At 38.7% G+C, this 18626-nt stretch overlaps 2 protein-coding genes across 14 annotated transcripts in view; one reads left to right on the forward strand and one right to left on the reverse strand.

Moving 5' to 3' along the window:
- Positions 1–18: 18 nt before the first annotated feature.
- EXOSC8 (exosome component 8) lies at positions 19–12204 on the forward strand. 2 transcript variants are annotated; one of them, XM_068673365.1, is made up of 12 exons: positions 19–116; positions 1922–1958; positions 2996–3059; positions 4156–4229; positions 4808–4853; positions 5806–5911; positions 5999–6044; positions 6298–6394; positions 7427–7547; positions 9633–9739; positions 10150–10272; positions 11605–12204. In XM_068673365.1, exons 1-11 carry the CDS (start codon positions 100–102, stop codon positions 10263–10265), a joined length of 831 nt encoding a protein of 276 aa, XP_068529466.1. In that variant the 5' UTR covers positions 19–99; the 3' UTR covers positions 10266–10272; positions 11605–12204. The 2 variants fall into 2 exon arrangements, with proteins under 2 accessions (XP_068529466.1, XP_068529457.1); XM_068673356.1 differs by lacking the exon at positions 11605–12204 and having other exon boundaries at positions 10150–10365.
- Positions 10291–18626, reverse strand: part of SUPT20H (SPT20 homolog, SAGA complex component) — a 35091-nt gene continuing 26755 nt past the window's right edge. For 8 of the 12 annotated variants that reach the window (XM_068673304.1, XM_068673293.1, XM_068673329.1 and 5 more), the window contains 4 exons: positions 18425–18579; positions 15999–16054; positions 12290–12395; positions 10291–10828 (listed from right to left, as the gene is read on the reverse strand). In XM_068673304.1, coding sequence (XP_068529405.1) covers positions 10725–10828; positions 12290–12395; positions 15999–16054; positions 18425–18579 — 421 coding nt within the window. In that variant the 3' untranslated portion in view covers positions 10291–10724. Of the gene's footprint in view, positions 10829–12289; positions 12396–12442; positions 12719–15998; positions 16055–18424; positions 18580–18626 lie in introns of those variants that run through there. The other 4 variants (XM_068673346.1, XM_068673266.1, XM_068673338.1 and 1 more) reach the window with 3 other exon arrangements.

Genomic DNA, 18626 nt, shown 5'->3' on the forward strand with positions numbered 1-18626 from the left:
CGCCGTGCTGGCAGCCGGCCGGCAGCGGAGGCTTCTGGGCGCTGCAACCCCGGAACCACACCCGGGGAAGGGAGGAGAGAGGAGGGGAAAGGCAGCGGCATGGCGACGGCGTTCAAGTAAGCGCGGGGCGCTGGGGCAGCCTCTCGCGGCTCTGCCCTGCCCGGGGATGGCTCCCGGGGGTTGTAGGCGGATCGGGGGAGCTCCCGGCTTCTCGCCTCGTCTTGGGACCGTGGGTTCTGAATGCTGCGTGAAATGAGGTGTCGCGACTGGTCGTGGTGGGTGGGTGCGGAGGGGTGCTGGACCCTTGTACCGGGGCTGGGGGGGGGAGCGGAGGAGCCCCCATGAGACGCGGGGACTCCGTGTGCTGGCTTCCGTGGGGATACGCGTGCTTATTTTGTTCTACGTACACGTTATAAAACACGTGTGTGCCTGTGTGTGTGTGTGTGTGTGTGTAACAGCGCCACTGTCAGTGCCTGCATCTCAACATGGCTGAGCGCGGGGCCCTGCACTTCGCTCACAACAACCCCATGCAGCGCTGCAGGCTTGGCACAGAGTGGCTCCAAAGCTGTGCAGAGGAAAAGGATCTGGGGTTTTGGCTGGTGCTCGCCTGAATATGAGCCAGCAGTGTGGCCAGATGGCCAAGAAAGCTAATGGCATCCTGGCTTGTATCAGGAATAGTACGGCCAGCAGGAGCAGGGAGGTGATCGTCCCCCTGTATTTGGCTCTGGTGAGGCTGCACCTCGAGTGCTGCGTTCAGTTTTGGGCCCCTCGCTACAAGAAGGACGTCGAGGTCCTGGAGCGTGTCCAGAGCAGGGCTACGGAGCTGGTGAAGGGCCTGGAGCACAAGGCCTGTGAGGAGCGGCTGAGGGAGCTGGGGGGGTTTGGTCTGGAGAAGAGGAGGCTCAGGGCAGACCTCATTGCTCTCTGCAGCTGCCTGAAAGGAAGGGGTGGGGAGCTGGGGGTCGGCCTCTTCTTGCAGGTAATCAGTGACAGGACCAGAGGGAATGGCCTCAAGCTGTGACAGGAAAGGGTCAGGTTGGCAATGAGGAGATATTTCTGCTCAGAAGGAGCAGTCAGGCACTGGGACGGGTTGCCCAGGGAGGTGGTGGAGTCACTGTCCCTGAGGGTGTTCAAAGAGAGGTCGGACGTGGTGCTTGGGGACATGGTTGGTGACACTGGTGGTAGGGGATGGTTGGAGCAGATGATCTTGGAGGTCTTTTGAATGATTCTGTGATTCTAAACATGTGAAAGCATTGCTCAAATACTGAAACAACACATATGAAACAACACTTCTTTCTACCTCAGTGTTCTGTGCTTAAAATCCCAGTGCACAAACTATGTTGGCAGTATCTGAGTAATAATAAACATCAGTTATTTCTCAACTGAAGCATAAAGCATTTCTCACAATTTTTATTTTTTCCTGAAGATTCTAAAAAATGTAATATTTCATGTAAAGTGTTGTTTGTTTTTTTTTTTTTTTTTTGTGCATCTGAATGCAGTCATTGAGCTACCAAATATTGCAGATACTGTAATAAAATTGCCCTTTCTGCAACTCTTCAAAAAAAAAATCTATATTGTTTCCTCAGTAAACATTCACTTTGACCTTAAAATTAATAGGCATTTAGTTAATATTACTGAGGTGAAAGCTGGTAGCTTGTGCTAGGTGTATGTGCATGCAGATTCCTTATGAAGAAGAAGTATTTTGGAAAATGAATGACAAAAAAAGTTTGTTTCTTCATCTTTACTGTTTCTTAGATCAGTCTAGAGTTTCCAAGTTTTTCATATTCATATTTTATATTACTAAGCAGCTTTGCAAGCCATCTTGATTCGTAGATTATTTGTTGTTGTAGGATAGCGCTTGCTTTTTCTTTTTGCTCTCCTTGGAAGCTTGTGTGTAAACATCCTTTCTTATTTATTGTAGGACAGTGGAACCGTTGGAATACTATAGAAGATTTCTGGTGAGTAAAACATGATGTGCGTTTATAAATTGCTTGGAAGCAATTCTTGTGTACTCAAGCTTTTTTAATTTGCATGAAAGCTTGAAACTGTAAGGGAAAAACAACTCACTAAGTTGAGGAAAAATGCTTGTAGCTCTTCAGAACTTGTTTTTCCTCCTGTCTCTGTCATTGATTCTGTGGCAGGTTGTGTTCCTGTTTAACTCCAGATGTGAAAATGCTTTTGTTGGCCTCAAAATGAATCTGAGTTAAATTTGACCAAGGTGGTGCTGCAGTCTTGTGTCTAGTGCAAAGCGACTTGGCATTCAGTTGCTACTAAAAGTAATAAAAAATATTGCTACTAACTGTGCTCACTGTAACTGTGAAGGAGAGCCTCTTTTTTCTGTATGCTTTACACTAAAATAGTATTGATTTGGAAACAAATACGGCATTACTGCTATCAGTTTCAGTTCTTGTAATTGAACCAAAAGTTTTGATTTTGAGAAGCTTGAAATTGTGATGAATAATAGTTCAGATCTAACGTGATAACAAATTGGTGTTGCTTCTAACTTAAGGTTTGGGTTCTGTTGAACAGCTTCTGACTGACAATATTTAGAGGTGTTTTTTGCGTTGTTTCATTTTGGTTCACTCTAATGTTCGTTTTGAGAACTCCAGCAGATGGGGCTAAGGGATGGGAATTGCCTGCAAACTCTACACAATACAGACTGGTAGAAACTCTCATTTTAAGTTTCTGAATCTAGCCTGTAGTACTTATCCTTGAGACAGACAATCAATCTATTGTTATATTTATTTTCTAAATAAGTTACAGTAAATAAAAAAAACACTGATCCTGCAACCAAAAAGAGGTTTGGGCATCTATTGATGAAAAATTGTCTGGAATGTGATCAAACTTTTCCTAGCAATTTTGTAGCTGTGTATTTCCACCAAAATGGAGAATGCTTTTTATATAAACTTACCAATGTGTTATTTGATAACATATGTCTGGTGTGTTATTTGATAAGAATATGTTTTCTAACTTGAAATTTGTAATTTCTATGTAGAAAGAGAACTGTCGACCTGATGGGAGGGAGCTAGGTGAATTCCGGGCAACCACTGTCAACATAGGTAAGTGGAATAATAATGATAATGTGGGTATTATTAATCTCTCATTGCAATAGCCAGTACCCTTAATAACTTGCTTATCACTTTTCTTGGTGGTTGAATTTTGAAACAAGGAAGAGGAAGGATGTGTATTTATAGTTCCAACAAACATTAAAAAGAATGGATGGTACAGTAATATTTTTGAGCATTTTTCTCTGGTCCTGCCCCGGGCTGGTACGCACAGCAAAATTTAGGTGGTCTTAGAAGTGTGGCTCCTTCTAAGACCAGCAGCTTCATGTTCTGGATGCAGAAGGCAGCATCTATCCACATACTGATAAGTGCACAGCTGATCCCTGGCATCTTGAAAGGTGCTGACTCCTGGCCTGTGCTTTGTTCTAAGCTCAATGAGCAGCTGGCACAAGTAGAGGCAAGATGCCTTATGTGCAGTGAACAGCAGGCCTTAACTACCTTTCTTAGACCTTGCTGTGATTTCTGAAAAAAAATACATAGATTAGCATGTGCCACCATGGAATGGTTGCTGGTTATTGCTGAAACAAACACTGCAGATCTTTTCCATTGTACAGTGTTGCCTTTTCATGAGGGCTTGCTGTAAGTCACTCAAAAAGTCATCTTGTGATAACCATCCCTGATTACTGGTTTAAAAGTTTTCCATTGATAGGATCTGTGATCTAGAACTGATTTACCTGCTTGTGTGGTAACAGGTACATTTTCATCTAGTAGAGCATTGACTGCTATTAATGGGAAGGATATTATTAGTTCAAATTTGCATCAATGTACAAAACACAATCTGTTGTACATGAAAAAAATTGATCAAGGTAATAATGAGGCAGGCTTATTCTGTAACATTTTGGGAGAAAATGCTAGCAGTATATTTTGGATAATGGATTCAGCAATCCTTAGCTTGAATTTTAAGGATGCTAATAATCCAGTGTTCTGACTGTTTGATAGAGAGAGGGGATCTGTTCCCATCCTGGATTCATCAACTTTGTTTAGCCTGTGTTTAGTTGAAAATGATGGAGATTAAGCACTTTATGAAGGTGGATGTTAATTAAGGTCCTTTAAATGAAAGATTTTATTGAACAGCACTTTCTCTCTTCAGGTTCAATTACAACTGCAGACGGGTCTGCCCTGGTGAAATTGGGAAATACGACAGTAATTTGTGGAGTTAAAGCGGTATGGTTGGTTTTGATTTTAACTTGGCTGTTAGCTGAATTTGTTTATTCGTCTGTAGAATGCATCTCCTGCCGAGTTACAATAATATGCCAGTCAGATACAATTACATTATTTTATGAGTTACTTTCAGGCATCAAAGATATTATTATTTCATTGTCTTGTACATTCTGAGAATGTGTATTTTTGTGGTGTGTACTGTGTATGGCGAAAGATATGCACAAAAATACAGAGCTTTTATTATCTAGAAATAACAGTAATTGAAGAGTTTCTGGAGACTGATCAGTAAGTGGGTTGGTAATTAGTTGGCTGGACTGTGAAGTGCCTTGTTGCCTCAGCTTTACTGGTGGCCTGCCGTGAACCCTGAGATAAACCACTTCACACCCCTGCATGCAGTGAGAAGTCTTCCCATTGGCAAAATACAGTTTGTTACCCATGAACTTGCAACTGACTGATGAAAAATAGCTCTTTTAAATCAAACTGTAATGATATTTGGCAAGAAAATGACACTTCACACTTAGAATAGCTGGAAATATTTTTGAACAAAATTAAGCTCTTCATTTCTTCCTTTTTTACTCCAGGAACTTGCTGCACCTGCAGTAGATTCTGCTAATAAAGGATATATTGGTAAGCTTTTTGTTCTTAATAGTATTTTTTTAGTGCTTCAGCTAAAAGTAAAGATGAAGTGTGCTGTGAAGGCTTCATTAACGGAAAGAAATAGGGTGAAACAGTATTACTTTCCATAAAATCAGTTTTCAAATTGACATTTGGGACGTGTTAATTCAGAAATTTCAGAATTCCCCTGCTCTGCTTGTGAGTTTTCCCTGCAAAGCTACTTTCTCTTTCCTGCTTCCAGAACGGTATGAAAATAAACCCTCAGCGAGGGATGTTTGTTGAGGGGAGAAAGGTAGTTCATCTGTAAGATTGGGCCATGCAATGTTGTGCAAAGGCATGTTAACTTTTGTCTTGAAGTCCCAATAGACAAAAAAGGCTACACAAACTGCTTGTTTCTCAGGGAACTGTAGATACCCCAACATACTCACTCCTGTGCAGTTTCTAGTGAAATAAAACCATTCAGTGGAACAGAGAGCTCATGTGAAATCCCCTTTTTAAATGTGGATTTTTTTTCCACAAAAGTTTATGCATGTTTTTGCTTCCAATCTAAAGCATCAAGTTTTAATGGTTGATGAAGAGCAGATAGCATACCAGTAAGGTCAGGCAGTGGGATGAAAATGGTGCTGTTCCCTTGAGCTAGTTAGGAATGCTTAACACTTAGGGAAGAGTGTGTGAGGTCATGATACTCACAGAAGGAATCCAAACAGAAAACGGTTAAGTACAAGTATTTGCTTTTCTGTGAAACATACCTTTTCCAAGTACAGACTTCTACAAGCTCTTGAGTACAAACTCATTCGTAAGTAACTGTTTTTGAGGGGAAAAGTAGGAAGGCTTGACTGAAGAATTCTTGGTCTTGCTTTTCGTTTGAAGTACATAAAATGGTATTAAAAGTGCATATTATCTTATTTTTGATTTCCCATGCCATGATTTCTTTAGTTTATAACTGATGATTTTTGTTACCTAGTTCCAAATGTAGAACTGCCATCCCTCTGTTCAACAAGGTTTCGCTCTGGACCTCCTGGCGAAGAGGCTCAAGCAGCAAGCCAGTTCATTGCCGATGTGATTGAAAAGTAAGGACCTTCTTACTGCATTTACACCACAAACAACTCTGAAAGACAATTTTCTATTTGCTGTTTTACTTTCTCATTTTATTTTAGTTCACAGATAATAGCGAAAGAAGATCTGTGCATTGCAAATGGCAAGGTAAGTTGTATCTTAAGTTGTATATAAATACATACTAGCAAGATCATGGTGGTAAGACTTTAAAGAAGGTATTGGATGTTTTTTTTTTTTTTTTTTTTTTCTTTCCAATTTACATAGCTTGGTTTAGGTCTAGAGCGTAAAATTTTGTTCTTGTGAAAGAAGTATCTTTGTTCGTGTGGCCAGTGTTTTCTTAGATATTGCACCATCTGCTTAGCTGCTGTAATAACTCACATGTGCAAACGTTTTTTGATAGCTTGCTTGGGTGTTATACTGTGACATCATATGTCTGGACTACGATGGAAACATCTTGGATGCCAGTGTCTTTGCTTTGTTAGCAGCATTAAAAAATGGTAAGTCTTCTCTAGAGTAAGACACACTCTGATTGCTGTTGCTTGGAGAAATATGTTAGTTTTTAATCGTGAGGGAAAATAACTGCTTCACAATTCCTTAAGTCTGCTTTTTTCTGTCACCTAAATTACTATACTGGGAATACAGAGTGGAACTGATGGGAGGGATTCCATAGATATGTAACAGCTGGGCAGTAAGATCTTTTTGTATGTATATTATTGCTGTCTTGTAAGATTAATAGCCATTCTGAGTGTTTTTCTGTCTCAGAAATCGGAATCTTTCAGCAGAGGTCACAAACAACTTTAATGTCTAGTAGAGCACCTTACCTTGTTCATCTGTGTTGTGTAGGCAGAACAAGCTGTTGGGAGCTTATTTTATTTTGTCAAAACACAATGTTTGTAGCTTCATGTGTTATAGTTTGAAAGAACTGTTTTCATGCATGCTATATAGGTATGATAATTCACAAGGTGTGGGTTATATATGCATGTAGGAGACAGCACAAAGAGTTAGAGAAAGGCTTCCTTTTCTAAGCGTTGAATTGCTTGCCTTTGAATTCCAATAGCTAATTTGCTCTTGATTTCCCCGTCTCCATTACTGGGTTGTTTGAGTGAGAGTTACCTTAAGATTGGATTGTACTTTTTCTACAGATGTATAAAATACATGAGATGAGACTGTATGTATATATTTGGTTTTACATGTCCTGTAGGCATTTTTTGGGGAAAAAATGTTTTTTGTTCAATTTGAGACTAAAGGTGTTGTAATTGTATGGTATTTTGGAAGCAGAAAATGCTAGGGAGGAATGGTACTTTCAAGAGAAAAGTGAAATAGTTACTTGAATAGGTAGTTTTAAGCTAAGCAGGTTGCTTGAATTCAAAAAAATGGAACACTGTTAATAAAACCAAAATCCCATTCTCATCTGCTTTCCAATATGGTAAAAGGTCAGCTTGAATATTTCAGCGGTCTAGGACATCTTTAGGCCTACTGAAAGTAGCAGTGTTTAATACTATTCTATTGTCATTTTTTCACCTCTTCAGTCCAGTTGCCATCTGTTACTATAAATGAAGAAACTGGTTTGTCAGAAGTTAATTTAAAACAGAAGAATCCCCTGGTTATCAGAAAGCATCCAGTTGCCACCTCCTTTGCTATATTTGATGAGTAAGTTCCTAACTGTTTTGTACTTATGAAAACAAGTGTGAATCTAAAAAAAAGTAGTGAAAACATGAGGATGCTACTGGTGTTTCTGCACTTATTTGCTGCTGGTGAAGGACACAAGGGTTCAGGCAGTGCTGTTTTGCTATCTCTTATATCCAAAGCGTGTCTCGCTGAACTGATTTGTAGTTCTGCAGTATGGATGAGTATGTAGCAAACAAACAACAGTTTGTCCAACTTCCTCCTGTGACTTAAAGCAGAGCTGTTTCCCAGCCTAAAGGACAGGCATAAAAGTACTCTAGGGTTGAAGGTTTTGGAAAGGGTATTGATTTATGTTTATGCAGTATCCTCTAGACAAAAGAATGGTACTAACAGAGTTCATCTTTTAAAAGTTTGTGTACATAGCTGATATAAAAGATGATAGTTTTTTGAACAGATTATATGAAGGGTTTAGTCAACAGAGGAAGTAAAAAGTACTGGTCTACTCAGAACAACAAAACCTCTGGATAAATGAAAACATAATTACCCAAGATGAAGTATGACCAGCACTCTTAAGTCATTGTTCCTGTAGGTAAAAAATCTGATTATGAGAAGTCAAAATAATCCCATCCAGTAACTTGACTCCTCACCTGAAATTGTTTATTGGCTCTTCATTAGTGTAACTATGTTAATTAAGTGTTCTGTTGCTGCATAGAAGAAAAGTAGAGAATCAAAAATACGATATTTACTGTGCTTTCAATCCATTTAAACGTTTAGAGGTCAGGCATTTATGGCACATTTATCTGTAGTCACAGAAATTACTGATAGGCCCTTAGATTCATGGGATGGGATGGGATGGGATGGGGTGAGGAGAGTGCTAAGCTCCAATGCTGACCAGGTGATTACCAAATTAATCAAAGCAGAAAGTTATAGGCGTGCTGGTGCAGAGCACTGTGGAGCTCCACAGCATGGCTCCTGTACATAAATAAGAGCCAGGTCTGATGCATCCAACTCTTGGTGTGTACAGGTTTCATTTGTCATGCTGCACAGTGTGTGTGGGTAGAATAAAAAAGTAGCATTTTTGAGTAGCATAGCTAAGGACTGATATTTTTATTAAACTGCAGCTCTGAAAGAGCAATCTGAAACTGTTGGTTAAAGTGTAAATTACCCAGAAAATCCTTTTTAAAAATTATGCACTGCATGAGCTCAAATCAAAAAATTCTTCCACTTATTTAACGGGCATTCAGCCTTACTGCTATTCCCCCAAAACTTGCCATAATCATTCAGTTTAGGTGCACTGTAGCTGGTAGGTTGAAGTTGATTACATCAAACTCTCACACAAAACGTAGTTAACGTAAACTGAGGCTTCATGAAAACTTCAGGTATAGTTTGTTTGGCTATATCGTAACTCAGAAGCAAAATGTTTGTACTACCGTTTTGTTTGTTTTTGAAAGAAACCTAAGGCTAATGTGTTGTTGTTTGGCTTTTTAAGTTCAAGCTCTTGTTGTGCAAAGTTGTCTTTTAGTTAATACCCTTCTTTTCATTGGTTTGCTCAATTTTTAACTTGAAAACTAATATTTTCTCCTTTAATGATCTGCATTGTCTGATGTATTTGACAGCTTATTTTGGTTTTCTTAAGGAACTCAGTAACCATTTTTGAATTATTCACAGTCTGAGTGATGTTAGAGCTCTCTGACAAGCAACTGAGAACCACTTTGGTGAATTTACCATTAGAAATGTATTTTGCCTTAAGGTCTGGTATAGATTAGTGAAGGCTACACGTAAAAACATTGTCTTTGCTTAACTATGAAGTAAGTGGTTGCATACTACAAATAACAGTTTTAACACTGTTTTCCTGCAATACTACAGGTCTATAAAACTTGCACATACAGATGTATTTTGACAGCTGGTATTTTAACAGATGTATACACTATTTCCCTTTTTTTTTTAACTAGTAGATTGTGGGGAAAAAAAACACCAGATGAGTTTGAACACTAAATCAATCTAGAATTACTTTATAACACTACATTAAAATTAATTAGCGAATGCATTTTGCAGCCATGTTAATGGAACATCACGTACTAATGTCTGCATATATTTTCCTTTCAAAAGCACATTACTCATAGTTGATCCAACTGCTGAAGAAGAAGACTTAGCAACTGGAACAGTAACTGTTGTAACTGATGAAGAAGACAGACTCTGTTCCGTCCATAAGCCAGGTACTTCCAAGCTCATTGCATAGGAACCTATGAAGAGGATGGTCTTTTCTTGACCTGTGTGTTATATACCCCTCCATTTATTTTTTTTTGTAAAATGTGTGCACTTTATGATAACAGATGGGTTAAGTACTGATTAAATCACTTACTCTTGAAATTCATTTTGAAAGAGGTGGCATGACTGATGTCATAGCTTACCCTACACATAGCAAATGACAAATCTTGAGCGTGTCTACTGTTTAGGTCTGGTGTGTTTGTCTTCTGTGCCTGAGGCTGTATTTGAAGAAGCTGTATGCTTTCTTCAGGCGAAAGTTGAGAGAATTAATGTATTAATACCCTGACTTAGAAAACACATTTGAGGATACTTAACTGAAGCATAAGTGGAAATTCAAGTTGTTCCTTTCAATTCTTAGGTGGAAGTCCTCTGACAGGTGCCAAGCTTCAGGACTGTATCACCAGAGCCATAACAAGACACAAAGAAGTGAAGAAGCTGATAGACAAAGTAACAAAAAGCATAAAGCCCAACTGAACAAAAGGCAAGATCTTTTCAAAAGTGGATTTGTAAAAATTGTATTTGTTACAGTGTTCACAAACCTTTTTATACTAAATAAACAAATACCAATACTACATTTACAAAGTTCATTTTTTTCTAAAATGTTTTCCACCCTTATACTATGTACAATGCTGCTGAATGGTAAAAAATACAAGATAAAACATTCTGTTAAAAAATTAAGTGACTTACAAGGAAACCGGACCCTAGCTGCTTTATCAATGAAGTTGCCACATTATATAGGGGTAGCTTCCAAAAACAGTTTATTTCAGTGTAAGGTCAAAAGGTCGGTTTCCCACCAGTAATATAAAACACTGATTTGTTTTAAGCTTTCTCCTTTTTGAACTGGAAAAAAAAAATCACCTCTGAATCATTTTTATAAAGGAAAAAAAATGCAAGTCTCAGGATTTTGGAGGGACTGGTGTGCCTCTTTTTCTTTTACTTTTTGAGTGGCTGCCTGAATGCTGTTGATGTCGCAGGTGAGCTGCTTGTGCTGCTGCTGCTGCCGCCATAGCCATTTGATGCTGCAAGAATCGCAACTGCTGCCACGAAGGAGAAGGGGGAGAAAAAGCTTGTTAGTGTTAGCTATAAAGCTATGTTTCACATCAGAAAGAATGACAGAAAGGTGGAAAAAAAAACAAAACTGAGGAGGCACTAGGTTAACAAAAGGAATACATCATGTACTGGGGCAATGAGTACAGTCAAGCAGCACCAGTGGCACAGAAGCCTGCTGAGGGCATATCTAACATTGTACATGTTCTCAGACAGCTATTTCTTTGCCCTTTCTCTCCATTGCAGTAACTGCAGTAACTCAGCAACTTCAGTGAACGTTTGGTGATGTGGTACATTTTTAGCATCGTACCTTTCCTGTGTATGTGGTGTTTTCTTTGTGTATCACAAGGAGACCGTGTGCTAAAAGTATTTCAATATTTTCATAAAGCATCTGAATAACAGAATGCTAAAGGAATGCTTTATCAGAGATGTTGTACATACTGACTGTAGCTGTGCTACACTGGAACTTACAGGTGCTTCAAGTGTCTTTCTTTTGCAAGCCTAATGGCACCTGGCAGAGCTTATTTAGTAATGTGCCACAAGCACTCCTTGAATGTTAGCAAATCAGGAAGGTGGATGGCTTAAATGAATAAAAATAAAGGCAGTGCTCCAAGCTGAGAGAACTACACATTTCAAGTCTTTCATGATAGTTTGTCTGAATTCATTTTTTTTATTTTTTTTTAAATTTCAGACTGTAAAGACAGTTTAAAAAAAAAAGGAGATTCTTTGTTTTGGAGCTGAGAATTGTATTTTTTTTTTTAAACAGAGTGAAGTTGCTGGATTACTTGTATCTGTTGCTGCTGCTGCTGCAAGGCTTGTTGTTGTTGCTGTTGTAAGGCAGAAGAGAGCTGGAGTCTCTGCTGAGGAAGGCTTTGCCCAGGTCTGTTCACGGCAGAGCCAAGCTGAGACAACACTAAGAAAGGAGAAGGGGAAAGCAGGCAGGTCAAAGAGGTCAGGTTGAGTTTGTCAGGGTTGGGAAAGGAAGACATAGGAATAGAGTGTAACATAAAGGGAGGATCAACAGAATTAGTTTAAGTAAAATTGGAAACAGTGCAGAATAAAATATACATGATATACATACTTGGTTAGTTATAACATAATTAGATTATGAAGTGCTTGTGGAGACACAAAGAGGTTTCTCATACTGGATGTTAAGCACACAGTTAAAGAAACATTCTTCAATGAAGTCTGGCATGGAATTTTCCTGTATTTTTTTATCGTATCAAGTGTGGCTTATTCATGTGATATAACCAATTTATTACACTTAACTGCCAAACAAAGCAGAGAAGTGCATGTGTTGGAAGTGGAAGTCCAGTATTTCTTGTAAAATTCATATGCTGATAATAAATAGCAAGTTGTTCTGTAAGACTTCTCTAAGACCAAACTTCATTTCAGTGTGAATTTATCAACATACACACTTAAATACAAAAGGAGGCTCAGCAAGCACATACCTGTGGCTTGAGGTTGCATAAAATTCCCTACTCCAGTCAGGTTAATAACAGCAGCTTGTTGGGCAGATAATGCCTGATCTTGATTGGATGGACCTTGGTCAGACCCCTAGCAAAAATGAAAAGCTTGATCCTTATTACCAAACTCAGTACCAGTAAATAAGTAAAGCCAGTGTGACGACAAGCTTCTGAAGTGCCATTTAAAAACATTTAATTCTACATTTTACAGTGCATGTAGATACAGGCTACAATGTAGTCACTACTGAAGTTTAACAGATGCCGAATGCTTCCAAACAGCTGTTTGGCAGAAACGGAACTGTGCTGTCAGTCAGTAGAGATTAGTTTATGGTTGTAATCTTAGCGCATTTCCTCTCCTGCTCCCCACCCCCAAAGCCTTCAGGTGACAGCTGTAACTATCCACATGCAAAGGTCCTAATCATAATGTGAAAGGTGTGAAAACTTACATTCGCATGTTCAGATGCCTTAACATCATAAAAAAAAATATGAACTCTTTTTAAGTTTTGTTTTCAGAACAAAGTAGCCCTGACCCTAATCACACAACTGGAATTACTGGAGCCTCATCTAGTGTTTACTGACATTAAGAGTGCTGAATTACGACCTCTTCTTGAATTGATTCAAATAGCAGGGAAATAAAATATTACACCTGATTTAAGCAAACTGCATGGCTTATCAGTTATAAGGAGGGGGAAAAAAAACAACACATGGGCTTTTGAGCTGGTGCATTTCCAGGAATTGCAATGCTTCTTAAGAATGCCCATATGAAATAATGTCACTAAGACCTGGGTAAACTTGGCCAAAAGACTGGACATCAAGACATACATCATCATCTTGATGAAGACAATGAAGACAGACTTACAAAGTCATAGAACCAGCATGTGGAAAAAGACAACCCTAAGTATGAAAAAAGTAAGTATACTAGTGGTAGCACAGAGGTTTTTTTTTTTTGTGTTTTGGGACTAAAGTTTTTTCCACTAAGCACTTGGATTACAGCACTGTGAACATAGACATTGTTGTCCATAGCATGAGTTACAGAATCAAGTTAAAATGAGCTATTATGAATACTGAACAACCTTAACCCTGAACTATAATGCGTAGTAAGAAAACCATTCCTTAGGGCAAGTTAGCCAATGCAGAGATTGATTTCTTCAAAAAAAAAACTTTCTGCCACAGAAAGGACTTAGCCTCAAATCAGCTTTTGTGTAAATGCCCATAAAGTTAGCACATAGAAAATAAAACACAAGAGTATAAGCTTGAATTTTATACATAGATATAGATATATATTTAGGTAATTTGACTAGAACTGACATTTGGATTCTGAGAATAAGTCTGGAAGTCTCCTATTAGACTGTCACACATTTCAGAACGAGGCCTGTGACACAGGAGACTACACCATGAAAATGTTTTAAAGAGTCATCTTATTTATGAACAATCTACAGCAGCACAAGCAAAATTACGACAAAGTGAGTTGTGTATCCATAGAGACAATTTGGTAAACAAAAGTCTTGCATGTCTGGAAAGACAAGAGCTTGTAGTTATAAAGAACGCAAAAGCAGAGCAGCTGGTTTTCCCAAATAGCTGCACCAATGATGGAAAGACCTTTAGACACAGGTACAACTAACCACTTAAATTTTTCATTTTGAGAATAGACAGAAAGGTCTCCGTCAAGTCTTTACACTTCTTCAGTGATTAACACCTTTAATACTAGTTACAAGCAGCAGAACAGTAAGTGTCTTAGGATAACTTTAAAGCCAGCTGACATATTTATTTCTCTGGGGCAGAGAGCAGTGTTGTTACACCACAGGAGTGAGGATCATATGCCAGCTCATAGCAGTTGTGAGCTATGAAGCTTTAGTTACTCAGTGGTAATCCTGTCTGTGTTTCTTCTCTGTTCATCTGATGTCTATGGTATCTGCTCGTTAGGATAAACAGAGCAAGACTAGGCTAATTTTACACCACTCACAGTGGGCTGACTCTCCATGGTGGAGTGAGGCAGTGCTTAGCTGGGTGCTTTGTTACAGCTCTTCTATACAGGATGAAAATAAAGGAGTATAACCCAGCTCCAGCCGTGGCAACAAATCCATTGCAGTCTTCCGCAGTTCACCAAGGTTTGGGAGGAAGACTTTCCTCTCCCATTTCAGATCTGTTGTGTAAAGGCTCCTTAGTGTGGAGATGGGGAGAATAGGAGAAACTGATTCATCCGTGTACCCCAGACTGAGCGCTGTTAGCAACACACCTTATTCCTGTGGGCTGCTGAGATTGCTGCTGTGGAGAAAACTGTGACAGCTGCTGCTGGAGTGGGTTCAAATAAGTGAACCTCATGTAAGCTGTTGAAGATTAATAACAAAAGGCATATTTCAATCGAACTGCTGCGTTTCCCCCATCCTAGGATGAGTGTGACATTGATAATGATGTATTCCTTGGAGGATTTTCTTTTGGAAATCCTTTAAAATTCATTGATTTACAACAGCTGTTGTGTGAAGAAGCCCCATGCTCAAAATAAACCTGCATCAATTGTAGCTGGATTTTCTTTTTAAACAGTAAAATACATTTTAATTATTCTATTTCAACTAAAATAGCAGAGATTGCACTGATACTGGAAATGTAAAGGATAGTCTTCAAAAGCACTGGATAGTAGTTTCATATTCAGAGTATGCCAGTGAAGTTTAATATATGCTTCCAATAAGGCTGAAGGCCTGAAGCAAGAACTGTTGTGAAGAAGTCTCTGAAGTGAAAAAGTCTCAATTCCTCTCCCTTAACCCATTTTAATTGCAGTGCTGTGCTTTCAGCCAAATTATTCTTGTCTTTTGAGTGTCAGAGATAGCCTGAAAGGTCATACTTCAATTTGGAATTGCATAAATACAAGCAGTTTATTTTAAAGAAGAGCTCTACACTGCCTCCTGTGCCTTTCCTTTCCTGTGTTTCTGGAGTTTGTGCAGGAGTGGCAGGATGAAGTAGCAAAGCTACAGATGATCTTTTACTGGTTATTGATTTTCTGAAGCATGGTGCAACATCTGTGGCATTTTGAAGCTGCACCTCTGCAGCTCTAACTTGCAGGCAACTTCAAGATCCAGGAATTACACCCAGCTCCACTCCCTGTTCTGCTTTTTAATGGAGCTCAAACATAAGCACCATTTGCTCAAGTTCCTATTTGTATGTATGCTTAAAGGAAATGAAACATTTAAAGCCTTTTTGGACATCCTATCTTATATGAACTTCTACTTTCATTACCAGCAGCTCTTTAAAGTTTTAATTGCACCTACCTGTGCATGTTTAGCTCAAACTTTCAGGCCTTGTATGTGTAACCCTGAGTGACTCTGCTGTACTGTTTTGTGCTTTTCATATAATCATAACTTCAGTTTCAAGAATGCTTTGCAAATAAAAGCTTAGGCAAATCCAGAAAATTGAAGATGGTATTTTAGGATTAATCTCTTGAATTCAAATGTCAGCATTTTTACATTGTTACTGAAAACTAGCTGCTTTGTTGTGAGCTGAGAATATCATTTCCACCTGATATCTTTACAGAAGTACCTTTTTCCTCATTTTAAGTGTTTTAAAAAAGCAAATGAAATTTGCAGTATATGGTTTCATCAATTGGCTTCAAAGATCTGTGGCAGCCAATACTGTAAGCAGTGCTAAGCATGTCTCTAAAGAAATGTAAGAAAGTATTATTGTGTCCAAGTATATCAATTACCTGTAGAAGATTTAAGGGCCGAAGATTTGATGCATTTTTCAAACCAAAAGGGCTGCCTGTTAAAGAAAACATCTTTTTATTAGTAGGAAGTCTTTACTTAATTATATATGTGTATTGCAATTTATACACCTTTCCACTGGGATTATTTCAAACATTTAGAAGCTGGAAAACTGGCAAGCCTAAATTTTGTACTTTAACGCAAATGCTGCATTTTCCATGAAGTTGACAAGTTCACAGTTATCCAGATTCAAAGTTAAAGAGCTGACTGAGCAGAAAGAAAACTGAATCACTGTCAAACACTGTACACTGTAACCTCTAACTTGTGTTTGCATTTATTGTAAAGACCAACATAGAGAATTTCGTGCAAGTTATTTTTTCAGCAACTCTCCTTCTGGCTTTGCAAAGTTTTACTGTTTGTACAGTAAACCTAGAAATGTCCAAGGACAGAAGGAAGTAGTGGGTTCCCAGTTTCTTGATCATTACAACAAACAACCCTTGTCCAAATCTTAGCAACTGTACTACCCTAGAAGGGCGAATGCAAAGACACATCTGACTTGTAGGGCTTTTGGCATTATTCCGCACAGTACTCCTCAAAGATAGACTAAAAGGATGTATATGTAGTTATCTGTGAGGTGGCAACAGAACTGATTAAAATGCTCCAGTAAAACTGCAGCTGTCAAACAGAATCCCCACTGAGGTCTGCCACAGACCTAGATCAGCTCCCTACTTCCATTTGTTACATAGATGATAATGTGAAGTAAAAATCTGACAAAACCGGTAAAGGTTGCTAATGCTTGAAAGGACAGGATTAGAACTAGAAGTCATCATAGTGAATTGAAGAAAAGGTCCAAAATCAATGACACTGAATTCCAAAAAGACAAACAAACAAGTACAAAACTGAGTTAACTATCTCTGCATCTACACAGCAAGAAAATATGTGAGAAATTAGAGAGGTCACAAACATACCCGAATAACCCGTACCACAGATTAGAGAACACACAGAAGAAAAGAACTTCTTCACACAGTTTACATTTATAGAACTGTCACAAGATGCTGTAGATAACAAAAATACAAAAGGACTCAAAAAAACAATTAGACAAGTCCCCAGAACAGAAGTCTAGCATAAGCTATTAAGCAAAAAGATCCACATGGATAGTCTTCAGCTGAGAAAGTCTCAAAGCTGGAGACTGCCAGAAGAGGTACAGCTGTCCACCAAGGGATGTAATGCTTTACATTTGCCTGGACGTAGATTTTCCCCTAAATATCCTCTAATGGGCCACTGTGAGAGACAGAATATGAACTGAATGGACTTTTGGCCTAAGCCAGTATAGCCCTTCTTAGGTTCATGTAATGCTGTTGCAAGAAAATATGAACAAAAATAGGCAGACCTCACTTGGGGAAATACTAACAGGAATGTTGTGAAAGAGGTAAGATGCAGTTATTCTGCTGTGCTCCACAGTGGTAAATCAGCCAAACTCAGGCTTGTGTCCAGTTTTGGGTATCACATTTTAAGAAGGATGTGAGCAAATTGGACAGTCTAGAAAAGAGTGACAGGATTATGAAAGGTTTGAAAAATACAACCTATCAGAGAGAGAAGACAAATGTGGGACATGACAGCATGTTTCTGATACCTAGAAAGTAAAGAGAAAGAGCAAGCAACTATTTTATATGTCTGCAAGGAACTGGAGAAAAAATAATTTAATCTGCAATTGAGGAGATGCACTGTGATTAGGAGGAAACATTTTATACAGATAATGAACTACTCCAAACAGCTACTGAGGGAGACTGGAATCTTCTCCAGTGAAGGTATTTATGGACAGTTTAATATGGGTTAGACAGATTTGACTGTCTCAATATAAGGGTTGGATACCTTGATGTACCTTCTATCCTTTTGATTCAATAATCATGTATTAGGGTTCTCTGTCTTAGTTTATTTTTTTTCTGAAAGCATAATAAAGAATTCAAATGTTGCTTTAATGAATATTGAAACATATACATTAATATACTCATATTTAAAAGCAATAGCAAACTAATTACTTGTCTCTCTAGAATAAAGCAGTACCAGTGGTAGCATGAAATACCCTGCACATTTAAAAACAGAGGCCTCTTTCTAAATTTAACCATGTCTATTTTCTGGCAGTCATCATTATCAAAATTGTATCTGAATTCAGAGTTTATCTCAAACATCCTGCTGGGCATACCAAAGGTAATCTGGGTGCATAGTACATTTCCCCACTCCAGTTTCTCAGAGAAACCATCTTAATCACAGTTTACAGTTAGAATGCAAAAATATTTATGTTGTTCCTAAGTTCAAGTCAACAAACAATGATCCATTCACACAATGGCCACTTTGGTCCATTGTCCTCACAACAGGTTTTTACACTGTCCCTCTCTGAAGGATGGCTTTTCAACTTATTCACACTAACCTGCTTGAGAGGCAGACTGCATTGCAGCGGGCAGTGCACTTGGTACCAGACCTCCTGATGGTAAAATGCCACTCAGATTTATACCTGCAGGGGCTATGGCACCAGTGTTGCACCCCAACATAGGGTTTGAACCACTCATCAATGTCTGTGCTCCACTGTAGAAGAGGAAAGACAACACATCAAATCCAAGTGGTACAAGCAA

Source organism: Anas acuta, chromosome 1 (assembly GCF_963932015.1).
Source record: "Anas acuta chromosome 1, bAnaAcu1.1, whole genome shotgun sequence".
Taxonomy (NCBI): Eukaryota; Metazoa; Chordata; class Aves; order Anseriformes; family Anatidae; genus Anas; species Anas acuta.

Coding starts and splice junctions, on each gene's coding strand:
- EXOSC8 (XM_068673365.1), top strand. Junction 3,060..4,155: donor GGCAACCACTGTCAACATAG/GTAAGTGGAATA, acceptor TTCTCTCTTCAG/GTTCAATTACAACTGCAGAC. Junction 9,740..10,149: donor CTGTTCCGTCCATAAGCCAG/GTACTTCCAAGC, acceptor TTCAATTCTTAG/GTGGAAGTCCTCTGACAGGT.